The sequence below is a fragment of the Kogia breviceps genome, chromosome 1 (assembly GCF_026419965.1).
Source record: "Kogia breviceps isolate mKogBre1 chromosome 1, mKogBre1 haplotype 1, whole genome shotgun sequence".
In the NCBI taxonomy this organism is placed as follows: domain Eukaryota; kingdom Metazoa; phylum Chordata; class Mammalia; order Artiodactyla; family Physeteridae; genus Kogia; species Kogia breviceps.
In genome coordinates, this window is record NC_081310.1 from 188,712,445 (window position 1) to 188,734,050 (window position 21,606).

At 51.8% G+C, this 21,606-nt stretch overlaps 1 protein-coding gene across 1 annotated transcript in view; it reads right to left on the reverse strand.

Moving 5' to 3' along the window:
* The window catches only part of IGSF21 (immunoglobin superfamily member 21), a 246,849-nt gene that overhangs the window by 78,854 nt on the left and 146,389 nt on the right, over positions 1-21,606 (reverse strand). The window contains exon 3 of the mRNA XM_059058730.2: positions 2,337-2,458. Coding sequence (XP_058914713.1) covers positions 2,337-2,458 — 122 coding nt within the window. The remainder of the gene's footprint in view (positions 1-2,336; positions 2,459-21,606) is intronic.

A 21,606-nucleotide genomic window follows, 5' to 3' on the forward strand; every position in this document is an offset into this window, starting at 1 on the left:
GGGAAAAGGTGAGTGTTTTGTGGTTTTTTTTTTTTTTTTTTTTATGATGAGGAAAGGAGGGCTTTTCTAGGCAATAACAGCATGCAGGCACCACTCAGCAACTATGGCTGCACTTTACGCAAGTGATTAACTCAGTTCACGAGGTTGCAGAGAGCTTCCTCCTGTTGTCATTCCCTTTTAGAGACTGGGAAACTCAGGCACAGAGTTACCAACCCAAGATTACACTGAAGCTAAGGGGGTGGAGACCCAGGATTAGAACTCAAGCCGTCAGACATAAGTCTCAACAAACCCCACAAAGATTGTTTAAGTCAATCATATTAAGCCTGCTTTACAGCTGAGGACACCAAGGCAGAGAGAGGTCAAGGTCCTTAGGGTCCAAGGTAACTCAGTAGGAAGTAGCTGAGCTGGGCTTTGAACCAGGTCTTTGCATCAGGGCTGTGCTCTGGATACATGAGATGGTGGGGGTCAGAGCCAAGGAAACACCCTGGAGACCATACCTGCAGCCGCGGGTGGGGGACTGAACATGATGGTACGTGGGGAGCTGTTGCTTCCCAGAGACCTCGGTAACCAGGCAGGCGGAGGCGGGTTTCTGGGAAGCCGGAGGTGATCGAAATGTCCACTTGTGCGAAATCATCTGTGGCTCCCAGGATAGCTATTTTCTTCTCCAAAATGAGTTTTTACCTTTTTTTCGTTCTGATGGTAACTGGTGGGTCTTAGGTGTGCTTTAAGGCACCCCAAATCATTTTTGGAAGCGGGTGTAGGAGAAATCATAGATAGATGGATGAAGCTCTGTGGCCATTTGTACACCTCTTCAGAGCCCCTTCACATCCACATTCTCACCAGGTTCCCCCAACAAACGCTGGGTCTGAGCTCCTCACACAAAGTCCAGAGAGAGGAGCACCCAGGAAGGTCCTCCAGGGGAGCACACCCGCCTTCCGTTCTTACCAAAGTGGGCATGGAAGGACCGCCAGCCAGATTCCCTATGCAGGGCTGGATTTACCCTTTGCAACCTTCTTGTCCCGTTTTCTACTTTTATCCACAGGGAAACGGACACCCAAAGGGCCAAGAAGGGTGCCCAGGGTCACCCACTCAATCTGCAAATTTTATTGTGCACCTACTGTGTGTCAGGCCTCGTGTTGAGAGCTGAGGATGCAAGGTGGAGGGGGAGCGCCCATTCTGTCCTGATGTTCATGGTCACAGAGAGAAGGACCAACCTGTGTGTGGAGAGTGGGGCCTTATCCTCCTGGCAGGTCAGGGGTAAGGCATCAGCGGGGACGCGGCAGGCACCCCACAAAGCACAGAGCGAGCCAGCTTGTCTCCTGCAGCATCTCCCTGCGTGCCTGGTGTAGCCAGCTTGCCCTCTAGCTTTGGAGCAGACTGTCACTTTCTGCCTGGCCACCAGGCAAAGCATTTGGCTGTGTAGTGTGAAAAAGCATGCACACGTGTGTGTGTGTGTGTGTGTGTGTGTGTGTGTGTGTGTGTGTGTGTGTTCTGGAGGAGCCGCAGCCATTGGCTTTGGGGGAGGTCAGTTCTGCTGGGGTGGCGGGCTGTCTAAAGAAGGTGTCCCACAGGAGGACCTGCTCGACTGGGTTCTGAAGGCTAATGAGGAGTTTACCAGGTGACCAAAGGGAACAGCACCCATCAAGTGTAAAGGGTCAGAGCAATGAAATAGGATCGGGGCCTTTTAGGCAGTGGGTGGGAGGGGAGTGAGGCTGTGGGCGCCCACACGCTAGAACACAGCAGAGCCTAGAATGGGCTCTATTACCTTAAAGTCTTCTAGGAAAGGGGTAGGGGTAGAAATATTAAGTATCTCCATTCCCAAGGGCTCTTCCTTCCCCGTCCTGTAGCTGCTTTGAACCTAGGGTCCGGTTGTTTAGGGTCTGTTTTCCTTCTCAGGTTTAGAGCCCGTGGGGAACAATAGGACGTATTCCACAGGCTTCTGAACCGAACAGAGCTGGTTTACATCCCACCTCTGGCATTTCTGGCTGTGTGACTTTCGGCATGTTGCTCACCCTCTCTGGACCTCAGTGTTCTCAACTGGAAAGGGGTTTGGAAAACCCACTTTGCAGGACTGTTGGAGGAGCCGTCTGGAGAGGCTGACATAAAGGGTCTGCTCCATGTGGCAGAGCTGCAACTTGACCCCTTCCTGCTTCTTCCCTCCAGGGGATGATTCCCCTGGGCAATGGGTCCCTCTTCTGCAGCAGAGCCCCAGCTCTGCCTTCCAAGCCCATGGAGGGTGATCCTGAGACCCCGCCTCCCCACTCCAAGAGCATTGCGTGTGGGATAGACATGAAAGGGCGGGAGAAGTGGCCCCCCGGACACCGCCCAGCCCTCACCTCACGGTGGACTGGTACACCAGGTCCTCTCGCTTGCGGTAGTTCTCCATGTGGGAGAAGTTGGTGGAGAACATGGCGTCGAAAGTAAAGATCTTCTGCTTGATGGCGCCGCCATCTGTCACCTGCAACAGAGCACAGAGGAGTCACAGGTGAGTGCTCAGCCAGCCCTGCCACCCCTTTCCTCCAGGCGGTGGTGAGCGGGCTCCTGGGATGCTGGGGAGATGCAGGCAGCCCCGGGAGGAGCCTCTCGGGGAGATGTCACAACCATCACTATTATCCTCCCAGGTCATCCCCACATTATTGGTGTGCAGGCTGAGGCTCTGAAGTCAAGTGCCTTCCTGAGGTCCTACAGCTAAGAAGTAGGGCTGCCTCTTCTTCTGGCCCTTCCTGATGGACCAGGTGGTCCCACTTCTGCATCCCACTTGTTGGCCTTGCAAAAATGACAAACAAACCTTGGGGAGCCGCAGACAGGGCCAGAGAGTGTGAATGTGTTTTGCAGAGTCAGCCAGAGTGCCAAAGCCATCCCCGCCCAAGGAGAGAGGGAATGGGGGAGCAGGCTGGATAGAAAGAGAGAAGAACAGGGGCCAAGGGCAGTCACCTGTACCAAGATCTCACACGGATTCAAACAAGCTAAATTGCAATAGTTTCTGATAAATTCTTCAAGGGAGAAGACCATAATAGATAGGGAGCCCAGAGGAGGGGCAGGTCCCATCCTGGGGATAGGGTAATCGTGGAGGGCTTCCTGGAGGAAGCAGTATGTAAGTCGTCTTCTGAAGGAAGAGTAGGAACCAGCCTGGTAAATGGAGGGAGTGCTTTCTAGGCAGAAGGGCCAGCAGGAGCAAAGGCCCTGGGGTGGGAAAGAAGCATCTGTGTTCAGTGAAAGGAGACTGTGTTCAGAGCACCTGGGGCAGGGAGGAAGTGAAGAGAGTAGACTCTGAGGAGTGAAATGGGGGCCACATTAGGGAGGGCCTGGTGGGCAAAGGAACTCAACTCCCCCGAAGGCCAAGGAGGTGCAGAGTTTCAGATTCTACTTACAAGCTCCCTGTGGCCTTAGAAGAGATTGAAGGGACTTGTCTGGAGACAGGGGAACCTGGGGAGGCTGGGGAGAACCCAGTCTACTGACACCAGCGACGGAGAGAAGAGGACAGTGTGGGGGACTTGCCTGCCTCTGGCTGCCCTTGGGACAGGCCAGGAGGGGTGTCAGGAAGTCCCCATTTCACATAGGAATACGAAGGAAGCCCCGAGAAGGCAGGGGCTCTCAGGAGGTGGTGATAAAGCCTACGCTGGAAGACAAAGGCTGCTCAGGTGCCCAGCTGTTCACAGCTGATTAAAAGCCAGATCGAAGTGTGCCCTAATCCCGCCTGCCGCCGGTCCGCACCCCCATCGCCACGGCTGGCTGTGCTGCCTCCCGCTAATGAAAGTGTTACTCCACAAAGCAGCAAGGTATGTGTTGTCACTGTTTCAATTATTTATCTGTTTACTCGGCTGCAGTTTTCCGCTTGTCTCAGCAACTCTATTATAGAGTTGCAGCCTCTTGCCGCTCAGTGGGGCTCCTCGCTAACAGCCTGCAACAGGGAGGCCTCCACTTCCTGGAAAAGTGGAATTAACGCCCTGTGGCTCTGTGTGCTGGGGGCAGGAGAGGGGGCTGGGGGTGGGGTTTCTCCAAGGGGCTTGGGGGAGTGGGGAGATGCCGAAAGGTGCTTCCCCAGCCCAGCAAAGGAGGCCCTGGAGCTGGGGCTGCCACCTTCTTGGGAGGACTGGCCCCGGGGCAGCTGGCCTCCTTTGGGTACATCTGGACCCCAGCCGACTTGGACCACATCTGTCTAGACAAGGTGGTAGTACTGCTGGTTTAGGGAACACAGATTCAGTGCAATCCAGCCAGCGTTTATTGAGTGCCAGCTGTGTGCCAGCCACGAGCTACAAGAGTAGAGCTCACCCTCCCCAAACCACAAGCTTATAAGAGTAGGAGACCTCTATGAGTACCGGGGTCACCAGCCCGGGCTGGTGAGGGCTAGAGTGATGATAACACATTCACCAGCTCCAGGACCCTGAGAGGGGTCAGTGGTGGGACTTCCCACTACACAGTGCCTCCTCGCTGAGCTCACACCCCTGTGTCTCCAGCAGGCTCATCCACCGCTCATACACGTCACTTGTTCCCTCTCTGAGGGCTTTGCGCGTTTCTGACTGTGCGTGGGTGCCGTCAGAAGGCAATATATCTCATCCTCTGGACCTCTCACGTGGCCTCTCACCAGCTTCCCAAACAGGGGAGGATGGGCATGGAGGAAGAATGAGGAAGAGGAGCAGAGTACCTTTAAACCAGGCCCCTGAACTGGGGGACAATTTTGCCCCCTCCTCCTCCTGGGGACATTTGACAATGTCGGGAGCCAGTTCTGGTTGTCACAACTCAGGGGCAAGACGTGGTCCTCGTATCTACCAGGTAAAGGCCAGGGATGCTATAACCATTCTACGATGCACAGGACAAGCCCCCAAAGAATTATCTGGCCCCAAATGTCAACAATACCAAGGTTGAGAAATCTGCTTGAAGCACATCTCTTTGTAGAGAGCAGACTAGACAATAATCTCCCATCTCGCAGATGAAGAAACTGAGGCTTGGAGAGGCAAAGTGATTCATCCGAGGTCCCACAATGGGCTCTTGGCAGAGCTCTGGCTCCCAGACCAGGGTTCACATCCCACCCACCAGGCTGAAAAGGGCCGAGGGTGAACTAAGTGCCTCTCCGGCCCTCTCTCTCTACACTCAGCGGCTGCCTCATTAGGAGGCAGGATGCCAGAAGCTCAGCGGAGGTTTGAGTAATTTTCTCCTAAAGTCGTAAAAGTGGAAGGCATCCTGCCTGTTTGACTTGCAGCCTCGCCTCCCTTCAGGTACTGCGCTTTTTTATCTCCTCCTAAAATGCGGCAGCCCTTATCGTCCCAATTTCAAATTTCACTCTATTTTTTTTTTTTTTATACAAAGGAGGGGAAAAAAATCTGTCAGTAAAACTGTCTCCTCAAATTTATTCTCTGGGACTGCGGTTTTTATTAGTGGGAAAATACACCCACACCCCACACGTACTCACACATACCCACGCACCCCAGATAAAGCACCGAAGAATTATCTGAATCGTAAATCCCTGTTTCAGGCCCAGGGACAGGGGAGTTTCAAGGACTAGTTTTACTTTGGTTTTATTTACATCGTTTTCTCCCGGCCCCGCATCTGGCTGCTGTGGTTAAACTGGCCTCAGGCAGCCCGAGACAAGCAGTGATCTCCTTGCAGTCAAGGCATCCACTGTCCCAGCTCCCTGCAGCTGGCTCCCAGACCTCCCTCAGCCTTGGGGAAGGTAAAGGAAAGTAACAGACTCCAAATTCACTCTCAGGCCCCAGGCCAGTGGGCAAGTGGCTATTTGCAAGGAGGTTATTCTGTAGTTCTTGGAGGTCTGAACCCCTCAAGACAGAGGCTGAGAGTGGGTGGGGGTAACCACAGGCTGTGGGCAGAGGGCATGGTGTAAGCCTGAGAAGCTGCTGCAAGACACCTTCCCTTTAGTTCTAGAAACATGTTGCCAGGCCGAAGACACGCAGGCACAGTTCTAGGCCCCATGGGAGAGAAAGAAATGAATTTCAGACACCGTTGCAGCCCATCACGAGCTTATTCACAGTCTGGTGGGGGAGATAACACCACTCACAGTTAAGTGAGAGGCCAAAGTCTGGGAGATCATGGCTGTAGCAACAGGTGTCATCTGAGGCTCATGGAGGAACCAAGAATTCCTTTGGAGGGCGGGGTGATCACAGGAGTCTTCCTGGAGGAGGTGGGCCCTTTTCAGGGGGTACCTAGTCTCAGGCTGCTTCTCCCTGCCTATGGGAGGCTTTTGAGCAAGAAGCAGTACTGATTTCCCATACCCCAGTCGAATTCTTGATTTGGGGTTACTACTTTGTGCTTCTGAGCAAGCTATTTCACCTTTCTAGGCCTCAGTTTCCTCATCTGTAAAATGGGGACAACTCAACCTATCTTCTTGGGAGGATTAAATGAGACAAGGCTTGGAAAGATCACCCCGTGTGTGGTCAATGCTCAGTGGAGACAGCTATTTTTATGAATACTAACACTTCTCTGAACCACCTCTTTTTCTGTGTCCCCTCTCACTCTTCAGGGCTGGAGAGCAGAGTATCTCTTGCTGAAAAGCCAGAGGGTGCAAAAAATCAGTAAATGAAAGAAGGGGGTCCATTCCTGGGGAGGGAGGCGGGTGGGAGGAGCCAGAAGCCAGCGTGGGCAACTGAGAACTGGAGGTCTGGGGGTTGTGTGTGGGGAAAGCAGAGACCCAGGAACTTCCTGAATTATTATATTATTATATCAGCCCAAAGAGCGAGCTCGAGGAGGCTCAAAACAAGGACATGGTGGCAGGCTAGTCTCGGGGCTCCAAGACAGTTCCTCAGTGCCCATAGTGGGTTGGGACCAGGAGATCAGGGCAGACAGAGAATGACAAAGCTAGTGGGTGCAGTCAAGGTGCTGTTGGAGAGCCAAAGATGTGCAGTTTTCCCTTCCCCAGAGGGAGATATGCTTGTGTGTTCATTCATTCATTCATTCATTCATTCAACAGATTTTTAGTGAATCGATATAGAGGGCTTGAATGTGAGCTACTTCTAGAACATAAGCTCTGTGAGGGCAGGTCTTTATCTGCCCTGTTCATGCTCTGCCCCCAGAGCTGGGAACCTGGTTCTTACTCAGTAAATATTTGTTAGAGTGAGTTGAATCCTTACCACATTCCAGGCGCTGGGGGCACCATAAGGAACAAGAGAAGCCATTCCTGCTGCTCTACAACACAGACCCGCTCCCAGAATAGCCTGCTGTACCTACGCCCCAATTTGATGGGGCTTCCCAATAGGACCAGGCCCAGCGGGGAAGGTGGAAGGACCATCCGTGCAGTGATGCGGCAGAAGGAACCAGAACGGACCTGAGGTGTTTTTTCTCAGAGGTCATTCTGAGACAGGCTGGGACCTGGGACCCTTTGCTGCAGTGCTTGTACCTAGACAAATTTCTCCTCAAGCAACCAAATACAAAGAAACTATATGGGACTAAAAATAACTGAATGCATGCACAGTTGGGGCAAATTCTGGACCAAAAGATACAAAAAGACCAAAAAAAACCTATCTACCACTTCTGAGGATCCGGGAGCAACAGCTGGGTGTCAGAGCAAAAGCAGTGTACTGTGCTTGCCCCCTGCACACAAAACACCACAAAGGGACTGGGGCAGAACACCTAAGCCACCTATCTGGACGCACTCCTACCCTCACCCATCTAAGGAACCAGCTTGCCCCCCCGGCTCGGCGAGCCAGCAAGGGAACCTGTTACTTGTTCTCGGGGCCCCGATAAAGCCTTGCCTGAATTTCTTGTCTGGCCTCTAGTCAATTTCTATTTATTGGGAAGGTCAAGGACCCTAGTCGGCGGGTATTCATTCTCCGACTGATCGGCTACACTGGATGGAGACCTGGGTTCTAAACCTCTCTGCACGTCTCCCTTCTCCAGGCCTCAGTTGCCCTAAATGCTCAACGAAGAGACGTAAGGCAGGGTGATCTCTGAGGGCCATTTCTACCCCGAATGCCCAAATGTTCTGATTCTAGAACAGCTGGCCCTAGAGGCCACACCTATTCACACTCTGTTTGCCCAGCCAAGGCTCAACAGCTGCCCACGGGTCCCAAGCCTGTCGGACCGTGCACCGTGTCCCAGGGACCGGCTGTCCCCGACCAGCAGATCTGGCTTCAGCCAGGCTGGGTTGATTTTCAAGTGGAGCCACCAAAGCGTGGCAAACAGACTGAGTCCAGCCAGCTGCGTGAGGGCCTGCAGGGCCGACCGACCGGGGTTTTCCATTTGAAAAACAAATAAGGCTCCAACTCTAGCCTCCTCCCAATGTCTCTGGGTGCCCTCGTCCGGAAGAGAAAGAAAAGAAGGGTGGAAAAATCAGCTCCCCCACCCCCCAACCTCCTTCGCTTTGTGTTCCACAAAACCAATTACAGGTTGGAAATAGCTGTAATAAACTTGATATCCACTTCTGGGCCAATCCCGCCGCAGCTGGAAAGTGTAATAGTGGCAGAGAGTGAAAACTGCTGGTGTATTTTGTTGGAGCTGTTTAAATTGCCTGCCTACATCATCCCAACTCCTCTCCAGCCGCGAAGGAATTTGCTCTCCTGGAAATGGAACAGCTGAGGTTTCTGTGGCTGGGCAGTGAGAGGGAGAGTTTGCAAGGAGGGTTTTTAATGAACTGATTAGACATGGAGGAGTGATGACACCTGGCCTCCGGAGTCAGGCCAGCCCAGGTTCAAATCCCAGCACCGGCAGGTTCCAGGCGGCTCCCAGGCTATTAAAATGGGCAAGAGCGGGCTCCCCTGGTGGCGCAGCGTTTAGGAATCCGCCTGCCAATGCGGGGGACACGGGTTGGAACCCTGGTCCGGGGAGATCCCACACGCCGTGGAGCAGCTAAGCCCGTGCGCCACAACTATTGAGCCTGTGTGCCTAGAGCCCGCGCTCCGCAACAACAGAAGCCACCGCAATGAGAAGCCTGCGCACCGCAACCAGGAGTAGTCCCCGCTCGCCACAACTTGAGAAAGCCCGCGCCCAGCAACAAAGACCCAACTCAGCCATAAATAAATAAATAAAATTTTTAAAATGGGCAAGAGCCGTGGCTGCCTTATAGAGATGTAGATGCAGGGAAAGGGACCCTGAAAGTGACAAACGGTGGCTAGAATGCTGGGCCAGGTGTGAAGAGGCTCAGTTCCTCCTTGGGGGCTGTCACTTCCTGGCTCCGTGTTCTCAAGCAAGTCACTGATAGTCTTGGAGCCTCAGTTTCCTCATCTGTAAAGTGTTCATCGGATCGATGCCCCAGAGTTGCTAGCAATACTTTAAAAAACCCAAATATATGTGAAAGCTTCTTGTAAAATGTGATAAGCATATCTAAAAACTTCTGCCATGCAATCGTCACCTAGACATCTCTTCCCCACCTCCCTCAACCCCGAGTGCCTAGCATGGGATTGGCACATAGTCTGTCCTTATCATGTACGTTTGTGTAGTGAATCAATAAGTCAGCAAAGGAAGGAATGTTCTAAAGTCTACTTAGATGTGTCCCCATCCAACCACTCAGAAATTACGCTGAGAAAGCTCCCTCCGAGGCCCAGTGCAAAGATCAACTAGTGTTAGAGAAAGGCTTAGATCAAGTCAGCCTCAGCATCGGGCTCAAGCCATTTGCGCATTCAAGCATTCGCTTATTGACTGAGTTCCTTTCATGAGCTGTGTTCGATTCCGGGAGGACAGCCATGGACACAGCAGATGAGACGGTGAAGAAACATAATCATCTCACTTAAATGTCTGAGATGGGTGTCTTCCAACTCCTCCAGCAGGATCTAAAGCCCAGGAGGGCTGAGACTCTTGTGTTCAATGTTGTATCCCCCACTCCTAGGACAGCTGGCTGCAGAGGGGGCTCTCGGGCAATATTTGTACAGAGATGAACATGGCTTCTATAGATGCAAAAACTGAAGCCGCTGAAGGGCTGCCACTCACCCAGGCTGCCCAGTCTGTCAGTGGAGGAGTGAAGATTTGAACCTGGGTCTGATTCCGAGGTCCAGAGTGGAAGTGGCCCAGGCAGTGGAATTGATGTAGTATTGGGTTGGGGCAAGGAAGGGAGCAGATATTCTAGGCAGAGGGAAACCAGGGCAGGGTGCAGGGCACCTGCTCAGAGAGGAGCAAGGAGAATAAAAATGGAGAGGAAGAGGGGACAGCAATGCAGCCTCCCCCTGGCTTACTGTGTAGCAGGAGGGGCACAGGGTTCCTGCCTTCCTTGTTGCCATGGTGACCCTGGACCACTCTTCCTCTAGAATCCCCGCCCACCTGTTCTCCACCCTGAGTCTGCTCCTGCATCTCCTGGGCCTGGGAGCTGGGCCAGGGGAGCAGCCACAGAGAGGAGAGGGCAGGCTCCCCTGGAGCCTGGGGGAGGGGGATGCCCGATTCCCAGGGATAGCAGTGGGGGGGGGGATCCTCAAGTCAGGTACCACTCACCACCCTGGGTGGCCAGATTCCACCCCCACTCCATCTCCCTTGTGAGTCCTGCCTTCTGGCAGGGCTGGGCTTGGGGTAATTGGCTTCCCCTCCTTTGTGTGTGTGGGGGAGATCCGGTGTTTAACAGAGACAGCTGGTGTCTTAAATTGCTTGTCTCATCTGGTTACCATGCAAGGGCAGACAGCAGCTCAGGGATGAGGTGTGGGGCAGCCCGGGGACCTGGGGGCTGGTAAGAATGGCAGGCAGGGGCGCGGTGGCTGGCTTTGTGGGTGCACACATGGGCAGAGCCTATGCAAGTGTGAGGAGGTGCATGTGCAACGGGAGTGAACACAAGGGGTCCCAGGGGCTGCCGGCGCCGGCGGCGAGCTCATGTGGATGAGCATCCGTGCAAATAAGAAAGCCTGTGTTGCGGCTTCCCTGGTGGCGCAGTGGTTGGGAGTCCGCCTGCCGATGCAGGGGACGCGGGTTTGTGCCCCGGTCCGGGAAGATCCCACATGCCGCGGAGCGGCTGGGCCCGTGAGCCGTGGTCGCTGAGCCTGCGCGTCCGGAGCCTGTGCTCCGCAACGGGAGAGGCCGCAACAGTGAGAGGCCCGCATACCGGAAAAATAAAAAAAGAGAAAGCTAGTGTTCAGGGGGTGTGGGGATGGACATCTGTCAGCAGGGGCGAGTGGACAAATCTACATGCCTCTAGGCTTCTAGGCTGCATATAAGGATGTATATGTGTGTGTGTGTAAAGCAAAGTAATGGTGAGAATATTTTGTGTAGTTCTAGATGTTTGGGGAAGAACATGAGGGTTTGTGGGTGTATAAGAAAGATTGTGTGTGGGCACAATCAAGGTTGTGTGTCAGTTGTGGATTCATGGTGTGTGTGCACATGTGTGTGCATGAATGATGCCTGTACCCACGGAGTAAGCCCAGTTTACACACCCTGTTCCCTGCTCTGGGCCGGGGGATAGGGGACATCAGCTGGGGTGGGTGTGTGGGGGGGCATGTGTCTGAGAAATGCCAGGCTGGGAGACACCGTCACACCAACGCTGTCCTCTTGCCATGTCCACTCCCGGGGCAGGCTCCCACCAGTCAGATGCAAAACCACAGTCAGGGCCCAACCACCTGAGCCCCCAAACTCCGCCAGACACAGGATGCTCTGAGACCTCCCTCGCCATCTCCTGTGTGCCCCCCAAAACCCACGCTGCAGGGTCTGGCAGGCAAGAAGCAGGGGAGACTGGAAGGACCTGGATAGATGCTAGACACTCAAACTTCTGTACACAGCAGAATCACCTAGCCAGGTGGGAGTAGAGTTTGAAAATGTCAATTTTCCTGGAAGCCCATCCCAGAGGTTCAAATGCAGCGAGTCTTGGGTGGAGTCCGGACTTGGGATTTTTAACAAGCCACATGGAGTCAGTTGAATGCAGGGGTTGGAGACCACAATGGGGAGACACTGCCCTAACTCCCATGGACCCTCCCCCAACCAAGGCCTCTGCGCACCTTTCCCAGGTGCCATACCCTTGGCGCCTGAGAGGCCCGGCCACTCAGCGCAGGAGGGACCCTTGACTGTCCAGAACCTGCACGTTATAGAGGGCCAAACCAAGGCCTTCTGTGAGGGGAGAGACAGGTCCAGGGCCACACAGGAAGGAGGTGACAGGGCTGGGAGCCAGGTCCTTGGCTCCGAAGCACCTCCTCTTTGCACCACATCCCACTGATGCTTGGGACCCCAGAAACCAAGGTTCACCATCAAGTGCAGTACAGATACGGCACCGGGGATGTTCTTGTCCACCCTCTGCCTTTGGGTCAGGGTGGTCATACCCCAATCCCTGCTGTCTCTTCCATGCCTCCTGATAATGATCTTCAGCATTAGAGATGGGGTCCATGGTCACGTAGTCACCCCAAAGACAGGGCTCTTCCCAGTATGGCTAAAGCCCTCTCCTGCCATGTTCTGGAAGCAGTGTGGCAGGGATGGAGGAGGAAGGAGGAACCTTTTCAACCATCTTATGTCTCCCTGACATACCTGCCCTCAGCCTTCATTCCTCGAACCCAAGTGACTACACTTCTCATTCATTCATTCATTCATTCACTTGTTTGTTCATTCGTTCAGCACCTCCTGGCGGCCAGGCCTGTGGACAGAGGGTGCATCAGACAAGGTCCTGGCCATCAGGGAACTCCTAGAAAGGGCAGGGTAGGGGGATCACAGAAAGAAACATCAGCAGCACGTGCTTGCCTGCCATGGGCTGCTCGGCGTGGAATGGAAGTGGCACAGGGCAGACAAATAGAGAGCTCTGCCAGGGAGAGCTCAGGCAGTACCCACAGAACAGGGTACACTGAGCTGTGCCTTGGAGGAGGGAGAGGAGTTTGCAGGGCAGACAAGAGGACGCAGGAGGGCAGGCCAGACACAGAGGATGCCAGACAAAAGTAAGAGAAAAGGCCAGGCATGGGTGAAAAGTGACGGGGGGTTTCAAGATGGATTCTGTGGGGTGCTCTGTGGGATGCTGGGATGCGGAGTGTGGCCATGGGAGCTGGACCCCATGTGATGGGTCCGGGTTTGGTATCGATAGTCAGAATGCTAGGTTCAAATCTAATTCAAGATCTTGGGCAAGTCACTTCACATCTCCCTGCCTCAGTTTTCTCATCTATAAAATGGGGGTAACAGTAGTACCACCTCATAGGTGATAGGCTGCAGGATGATTTTTGTTCTTCCACGTAAATTGCTTAGAAAGGAGCCTGGAATACAGTAGAGGCTCAATAATTGTGCGCTATTTTATTGGTTCTAAAACGCTTAGCATGGTAGATATTACGTAGTAGATATTATTATTGATATTATTTTGTCAGAGGGAGATGGGGAGCCACTGAAGGCTTCAAGCAGCGGAGTGACAGCTCCCACCAGGGTCAAAAAGATCCCTTTATCTGCAGTGTGGACAACACAGCTATGGGCAAGCAGGTCTGGCCTGGGAAGAGGCCTTTGGAACAGAGAGAAGAGATAACTTTTCCAGCCCCCTTTTCAGGGCTGTGACTTGATTTTTGGATTCCCCAAGCTGGCTGGGCAGGTGTGGGTGTGGGTGGGGGCGCGGCTGAGTCTCGTCTGATGGCAGCATCTGTGTGTCTGTGTGCAAATCCCCTGCCTGTGACACCCCAAACAGCGTCCCTCGGTGCCGTGCTCAGCGCTCAGTCCCCAGGCAACCCCCTGGGCTGCCTGTCAGCGAGCACACCTGTGCAGGCAGGTTGCGTCCAGCAAGGGCTCATCGTGGGGACAGATGCCCAGCCTGTGCCAGTCTGGCTGACTGCAGGCCCTCCACACTCGGCAGGCGCTGCAGATGACCAGGCTTCTGTCGGCGTGATTGGGCGCTGGCAGACCAGTGGACATGACCCATCAGCCGCCTGCGCCAGGCTGCCCACCTGCTATCCAGGGGGCGGGGCGCGCCAGCAAACAATGCTAGGCTGGCACATCCTGCCCACTGTAATTAGCACACGGCATGCGGGCAGCCGGCCCAGTGGGGCCTGACTGTCTGTCTGTCTGCAGCTGCCCCGGTCAGCCCCAGCCGCCCGCCGGAGAGAAAGAGTAAGAGCCCGGGCCCCTCTTGGCTCAGCCACTAAGTGGCAGTGGATGCTGGGAAATTTGCATTCTCTGTCTGAGCCTCGGTTTTCTTATCTGTTAAATGGGGCGGAGATGGTTATCTTTAAATTCACTTCCTGCTATTTCGTGCAGGTGGTGTTAGCAACAGGCAAACCCCGAGTAGCATAATTCTGCGATCTGAGGGGTGACACTAAGCTTATCCAGCCCTGCTCATTTATTTCTTCCTTCAACAAACATTCACTGTGTCTCTACTATGTGCCAGAGACTGTTTTAGGTGCAGGGGATAAAGTCATGAACAAGCCAAAGACCCTCTTCTCCTGGAGACCTCATTCTAGTGGGAGGAGACAGATAATAAAACAAATTAAGGAATATGGAAGAAACACATCAGATCAGGACAAGTGTCCTACAGACAAAGAAAACAGAGTGATGGATGGAGGAGGTGGGGACCACAGCAGATTAGGCGGCCAGGGGAAGCCCGTTTCTGGAGCTTAATTTTTATATTTAAGCTGAAATCCCAGTGAGGAGGTGGGGTCAGGCTGCTTGGAAAGAATCAAGTTGCTTCCTGCCAGCTCCTTATGAAGTCATGTTTGTTCAACGCTTCTCGCTTGTCATTTAGTCCCAGAACCACCCCTGTGGGCAGTGCTGTCTGCATTTTGCGGATGGGGACACAGAGTCACAGAGTGATTGCATTTGCCTACATGCCCACGGTCCAGATTCAGCTCGGGGAATACAATCCTTTTTCTACTGCGTCTTCACAACTGACTTCTACTTTCCTGAGAACCAGCCTTAATGTTTGTCAAAGACTGTGTGCCCTTGCACTTGTCGCCCCCCACTACCCCAGCTTCGTCTTAACAGCATCATATTTTATTCCCCCAACATGTAACTATGAACATTTTCAAACATAGAGAAAAGTGCAGAGAATGTTAAACCAAACATCCATATTCCTACTACCTACCTTCTGCAATGAGCTTGACCATGCTTGCTTTATCATATAGTTCTCTCCCTCTCTCCATCCATCCTCTTGTATTTATTTGGTGCATTTCAAAGTAAGTTGCAGACACCAGTACACTTTATTCCTACATGCTTCAGCATGCATATCATTAATCAGAGTTACACTTATTCCTAATTCTCTTTTGGTAAAATTTACATAAAATGAAATGCACAAATCATAAGTGCACTACTCAGTGGGTTTTGGCAAATGCATCTACCTGTGTAACCCGAACCTCTCTCACGATATAGGACATCACCATCACTCCAGAAAGATCCTCTGCCCTGCCCAGTCAATCCTTGCCCCCAAAGGCAACTATTATCCTGATTTTTCTCACATCATTTTTTGCCACTTTAGAATTCCATATAAGTGGAATCATACAGTTGGTAGTTTTTAGTGAAGGCTCTTCTCTCCCAGCATAACTTTTTTGGGAAGCACCCTTGCTGTTGTGTGTGCCCTTAGCTCATTCTTTTTTATCGCTGAGTAGTATTCTATTGGAAGATGAGACCAGTTTGTTCAGCCGTTCTCTTGTTAATAGACACCTGGATAGTTTCTCGTTGGGCTCTACTATGTATATAGTGGCTAAGAACATTTTTATATATGGCTTTTTAAATGGATGAATGTTTTTATTTCTCTTGCTACTGCTTTGTTTGCCAAACAGCCAGTTCATTTCAACAAGTGTTTTCTGAGCACCTACTATGTGTCTAGCACCTACCTGTGCTAGACATGGAGGTGAGTGATCCCAGCTCAGACTGGGGGCTTGGGCTCTGAAGGCTCCAAGCAGGCACAGAAAGTCAGGAGCGTCTGCTAGGAAACAAGCGATCTGATCTGCATGTCCCCGCGTTTTCTCCTCACAATAGCTTGGTAGGATGCTCACTGCGACCCCGGTTTTCAGAGGAGGCAGCTGAGGCCAGAGTGTTGAGGTGACCTGTCCAAAACAAGTGGCAGAGCTGGGCTTCAAACGAAGCGTGACTCCAAACCATGCTCTTTCCTTGTCCCGAATGATGCAGAAGCAGCAACCCGGGGAGGCTGGTGATCTGCTCAAGGTCACACAGGCAGTGCAGTGACAAGAACACAGGCTCCTGTTCTCCCAGTGCAGGGCTCTTTCCCGATACCATGCTGGCTTCATCTTGGGAATCTTAACAGATTAAGTCTCAGTGTTTGTGGAATCAGCATTCCCTCCTAGAAATAAGGCTGGGAGAGCTGTGTTATATAAAAGCCTGGGTTATCTGTGTGTATCTGTGTCCCAGTGCATGAGCCCATCAGACTAAACTTGTCCCCTGTGCTTGCTAATCTAGGACCACGGAGTTACAAGCCCCAGAAACCAGGCAGAAGCCTGAGTGTGAGCCTCTGGCAGATAGTGAGAAGTGGTGGAACCAGTGTTGAGATGGATAAACTATGTGGGTCCGAAGTCATTTAATTAAAAAATAAAACCCTCAGTGTATATCAAATTAATACAATCTTCAGGGTGGATTTGGCCTCAGGCAATGGTCTTGTGGGCCCAACATTAAGCAAATGAAGAAGGTGATGACAATTGTTGGAGGAATAATTATTGTTAGAGGATTCAAGATGGCTCCACATTCTTTGACACTCCCACAGTGAGAGACAGGGGTTTATGCTCTCTCCTTCTGAACAGAGCATGTTCTGTGACTGCTTTGACCATGCGGATACGCAAAAGTGACAAGGCTTACCAGTTTCCACGCCCAAGCCTTAGGAAGCTGGAGACGGCCACTCCCTGTCTCTGTCCATGGTGCTGGACAGACCACGTGGAGAATGAAAGGGACCCCAAAGCCCAGCCTTGCCTGCACATGAGTGAAGCTGCCTTGACCCCCTGCAGACCGGACCAGCCACCAAACTGAACATGACCCAGTGACCCCTGGTGACGCCATTCAAAGCATCAGAATCACCCAGCCTGGCCCTGTTTGGATACCAGACCCAAACAATCATGTGATGTAATGAAATAGCTGATGTTTTAAGATGCTGCATTTCGGTGTGATTTGTATGCAGCAATAACCACAGCTGCATGCTTCTCTTCTTGTCAAGGAGGAATTCCATCTCAGCCCCCGCCTGCACACACAGGACCTGCCAGTGCCACCTCCACTGCTTCGTGAGAGCCTCTATTTGATTGGAGCAACATTCGGGTGTGCAGGGGAAGAGGCTGTATCAGGTGGGGTCCAGCAGGAAACAGACAGCCCATGCGAAGAGGGTAGATGAGGAGGGTTCAACACCAGGTTTATTTACAAAGGTGTGAACAGAGCTGAGGGATCCCAGCAAGGCATGTGTGGTGGCAGCTGGGGCAGGAACCAGTGGGAGCCGCTAGGTTTTTTAGGAGCAAAGGGAAAGGGGCAAAGGAGTGGGAATTTTACCTGCACCTGAGAGAGTGGCAGATGAAGGAAAATGCCACGCAACAGGAACTTAGGTAGAGGGACACAGGGAACCAGGAGGGAAGAGCTGGAGAATAAATACACTGTCCTCTCAATTTCACCGGTCTACCCCCATCTCCTGCAGGTGCCTTCCATTAGCCAAATACAACTGGGAGTCAGCCAGCAAGAAAACACATCGATGCTACTAGTACAGGTCAGCTTTCAGGCACAAAGGATGGAGGAGGTAAGAGTGGGTCTAGGGGGTGGGAGAAGATGTCCAGTGGACCAGGAACCCAGAGAGCCAAACTTGAGTGGCTACCTAGCTTGGCAAATTTCTGTTAAACCCTGTTCCTGTCTGGTTGACCCATAGCTGCATAAAGCAAGGTCCCACCCTCCACCCCCCCACTGCTCCCCCACCAGACAGTTCAGGTGAGTGTGTGGGAAACAGCGGCATCAGAGAGGCTCCCATTCAACTGTCATGTTTCTTCCCACAGCTGCCTCATGTCTGATAACCAAGATGCAGCTGATGGGGGAGAGAGAGCTGAGCCCATCTCTGCTTCTTCATCACCACCAGGCTCCGTGAAATGGGGGTGCAGGAGAGCTGAGAAAGGAAGGCTGGTCCTCCACCCCCTTGCCCTGTGGAGTAGGTCCCACCTGAGATGGGTCCTCCTGGGAAGCTTGGGACTTGGAGACTCTGAGCCCCAACATAGAGCCCTGGGTCATGATTTCCCCCTATACCTCTGTTCCCAGGGCAGTTCAGGGCAGTTCTCCAAGAAAAAGCATGAGAGGGGCCTCTAACTGACCCCAGGGCTGGCTCTGCAGCCTGCCATCCATGCAGTCATATGGGGCCCTGTGCTGAGAAGGTCTCACTTTTGGTTTAATGCTTTGCTGTTGCCATCTTGAAATTTGTAATCATTTTCGAAGGAAGGACCCCATATTTTCATTTTGCACCGGGCCACACAAGTTAGGTACCCAATCCTATTTCCAAGCAAGCAAGAGGTCTCTGGGACTGATTCCTTTGTCTTGATCAAGACCCAGCGAACTTTCTCTGACAGTAAATATTTTAGGATTTGCAGGCTATACAGCCTCTGTTGCAACTAACCAGCCCAATGTTACAGTGTAAAAGCAGCCATAGACAATCTGTAAACAAATGAAAGGACATAGCTGTGTTCCAATAAAACTCTATTAAAAAAAATGGTAGGCTGGACATGTCCTTTGAGCTATAGGTAGCCAACCCCTGGTCTAGATTGTAAGCCCCTCCTCTCCGTGTCTGCCTATCTGATTCTGGCTCATTCTTGATGACTCAGCTCAAAAGCTTTTCCCAGCAGCTCCAGGGAGAGCACAGCTGCTTCTTTTTGCCTTTACTCACACCACACCTGTACACGTTTATTTCCTGAGCCTGAGCTAAAAGGCAAGTTTTGTGCTGAGCACAGGGGCTACAGTGATGAGCAAGAAGCCATGGTTAGAGCCTTCCCGGAGCTTTGTGGTACCCACCCAGCGGGGAGTCCTAGGCTAAAACCTACAGAAGGGCAGGACTGGGATCCTTTTGTTCAATATCATTTTTCACCAATCCTAGTGTAATAATGTGGTGACAAAATACACAAAGGCAAGGCCTTATGCTTACAACTTTTTTTTTTCTAGTTGGGCCACTTGAGCCCCTGAATCATCTTTGAGGTGGACCTGGTAGGTGTCTTTAACAGAGAGGTTGAGCTACTTGCTCCAAGACACACAGCAACAGACTAATGACAGAGCTAGATTCAAACTCCCAGGCTGGGCCCATTTCAACCATGCCCAGGAATTAGTACTAAGCCCTGATGTCCTAACAGAGCCAGGAGGGATGCCATGGGCAGCTGGAGTCATGGGTCCCAATGAGGAGTGTGTAGATGTTCTCACTCTACACTGGCTCATCGCGGGAGGGGTGGCTGGTTTAGTTCCTCTGGGGGAGAGAAAATTGAAAAGTCTGGTGTTGGTTCCTATTACAAGGAAACTGTTCAATAAAAATCAGCCAGTATATTAAAAAAAAAAAAAAAAAAACCTTTACCTGGCTTTGAACGAACACTTGGTGTTATTACAACGAAAAAAAAGTCCCATTTGCTTTTCATTATAGATCTGGTTGTATTTTGTTTTCTTGTCCCTAGAGAGCAAGGATTTCACTGGCAGGGTGATTAAAAAAAGAAAACAGTGGGCTTTGGAGTCCAACAATTTTGGGTCAAAATCCCAGCTGGACACTGACTAACTGAGAGACTGAGACTGTTCATTAACTTCTCTGAGCCTCAGTCTTCTCATCTGTAAAGTGGGGATACTGCTGCCTCCTTCCCTTGCCTTGGGAAGGGAAGGAGGTACATCCTTGCCGTGTGGCGAGGATGAAATGATGATGTTGCCAATAGTTATTACTCTGTGTTAAGCATCTTCATAAGACACGTGGCCCCTGCTCTCAGGGAGCACGCGTTGTACTAAGAGAGATCAATCGTGCACAAATAAACAGAAAATCAAAAGAGAAAGATGATTTCAAGTGATCATTGCTATGAAGCAAACGAACCAGAAAGTGAGGGGCTGGAGAGGGACCTGGGGATTCAGTAAAAGGCTAAAAGAGGCTTCTCTAAAACCCATATGAGGACGGACCTAGAGACTGTCACACTGAGTGAAGTAAGTCAGACAGAGAAAGACAAATAGCATATGATATCGCTTACACGTGGAACCTAAAAAAATGATACAAATGGACTTATTTACAAAACAGAAATAGAGTCACAGATGTAGAAAACAAACGTATGGCTACCAGGGGGTGAGGTGGGGGAGCGATAAATTGGAAGATTGGGATTGACATACACACCCTACTATATATAAAATAGATAACTAATAAGGACCTACTTCATAGCACAGGGAACTCTATTCAATACTCCGTAATGGCCTATATGGGAAAAGAATATTAAAAAGAGTGAATATATGTATATGTATAACTGATTCACTTTGCTGTACACCTGAAACTAATGCAACATTGTAAATCAACTATACTCCAACAAAAATTTTAAACAAAAAACCCAAATGGTAAAGCACCAGCCTTGGAAAGGCGTTTTCCAGGAGGAAGAGGTCAGAGCAAGTGCAAAGGCCCTGAGATGGTATGGAGCTTGTCATGTGAGAGAAGAGAAAGGTAGCTGATGTGGCAGAAGTGGAGCGAGCAAGGGGGAGAGTTATGGGCCCTCAATCCAGAGAGCTACCTGGAGCCAGATCACACAAGGTCTTAAAAGCTGGTGCAAGGAGGTTGAATTGCAGCAAAGGGAAGGCGTTGTTGGGTCTTAAGCAGGGGAATTCTCTGACTTGATTTACCTGTTTAAAAGATCCCTCTGGGCTTCACTGGTGGCGCAGTGTTTGAGAATCCGCCTGCCGATGCAGGGGACACGGGTTCGTGTCCCGGTCCGGGAAGATCCCACATGCCGCGGAGCGGCTGGGCCCGTGAGCCATGGCCGCTGAGAGTGCGCGTCCGGAGCCTGTGCTCCGCAACGGGAGAGGCCACAACAGTGAGAGGCCCGTGTACCGCAAAAACAAAAACAAAACCAGAAAAAAGATCCCTCTGGCTGCTGGTGGAAAAGGGATTGTAGGGCCTATGGGGGCGGTAAGACCTGGCCAGAGGCTCGTCAGTCATGGAGGGAGACAGCGGTTCCAACTGGGGCATGAAGTAGATAGAGGCTTGGCCCCTGATCTATTTCCTCCCGCATATCCCTGCCATAGGAGGAGTTTTAATGCATGTCTAAAGGCCAAATGGGGAAGATTGTAAAGGATTTTCAGACCTTGGGCAACTCTGAATTAAAATGACTCTTTTGTCCAGTGGGCAAGGCTGTGAAAGGCTTGGGAAGCCCCCTTCCCCCACCGCCCGTGGGCAGCCAGGCCCCCCGCAAGAAACAGGGGACGTGCTTCGTCCACCAGAGATCCAGTTCCTTCCGAATCACTCATTTCAAAGCCAGAAAATGCAAGAAGGGGCTGTCATGGTCATATAGGCAATGAGTCAGCAGCATCGATGTAACAGTGACACGATAGCAGTAACGACCACAGTGATGATAAGAGTATGTCCTGAGGGCTTACTCGGTGCCAGACATTGTACTAAGTGCCTTATATGTGTTTTCTCACCAGATCCTCCCAACCACCTTGTGAAGTGGGGCTCTTGCTATTCCCACCTTACTGATGAGGAAACTGAGGCCATGAGAGGTAAATCGACTGGTCCAAGGTCACACAACCAGGAAGCAGCAGAGCCAGGCTTGGAACCCAACTGCAACACCAGTCATGTTGCCCCACCTCTCACTGGGGGCCTTTGAGTACATCATCAGCACC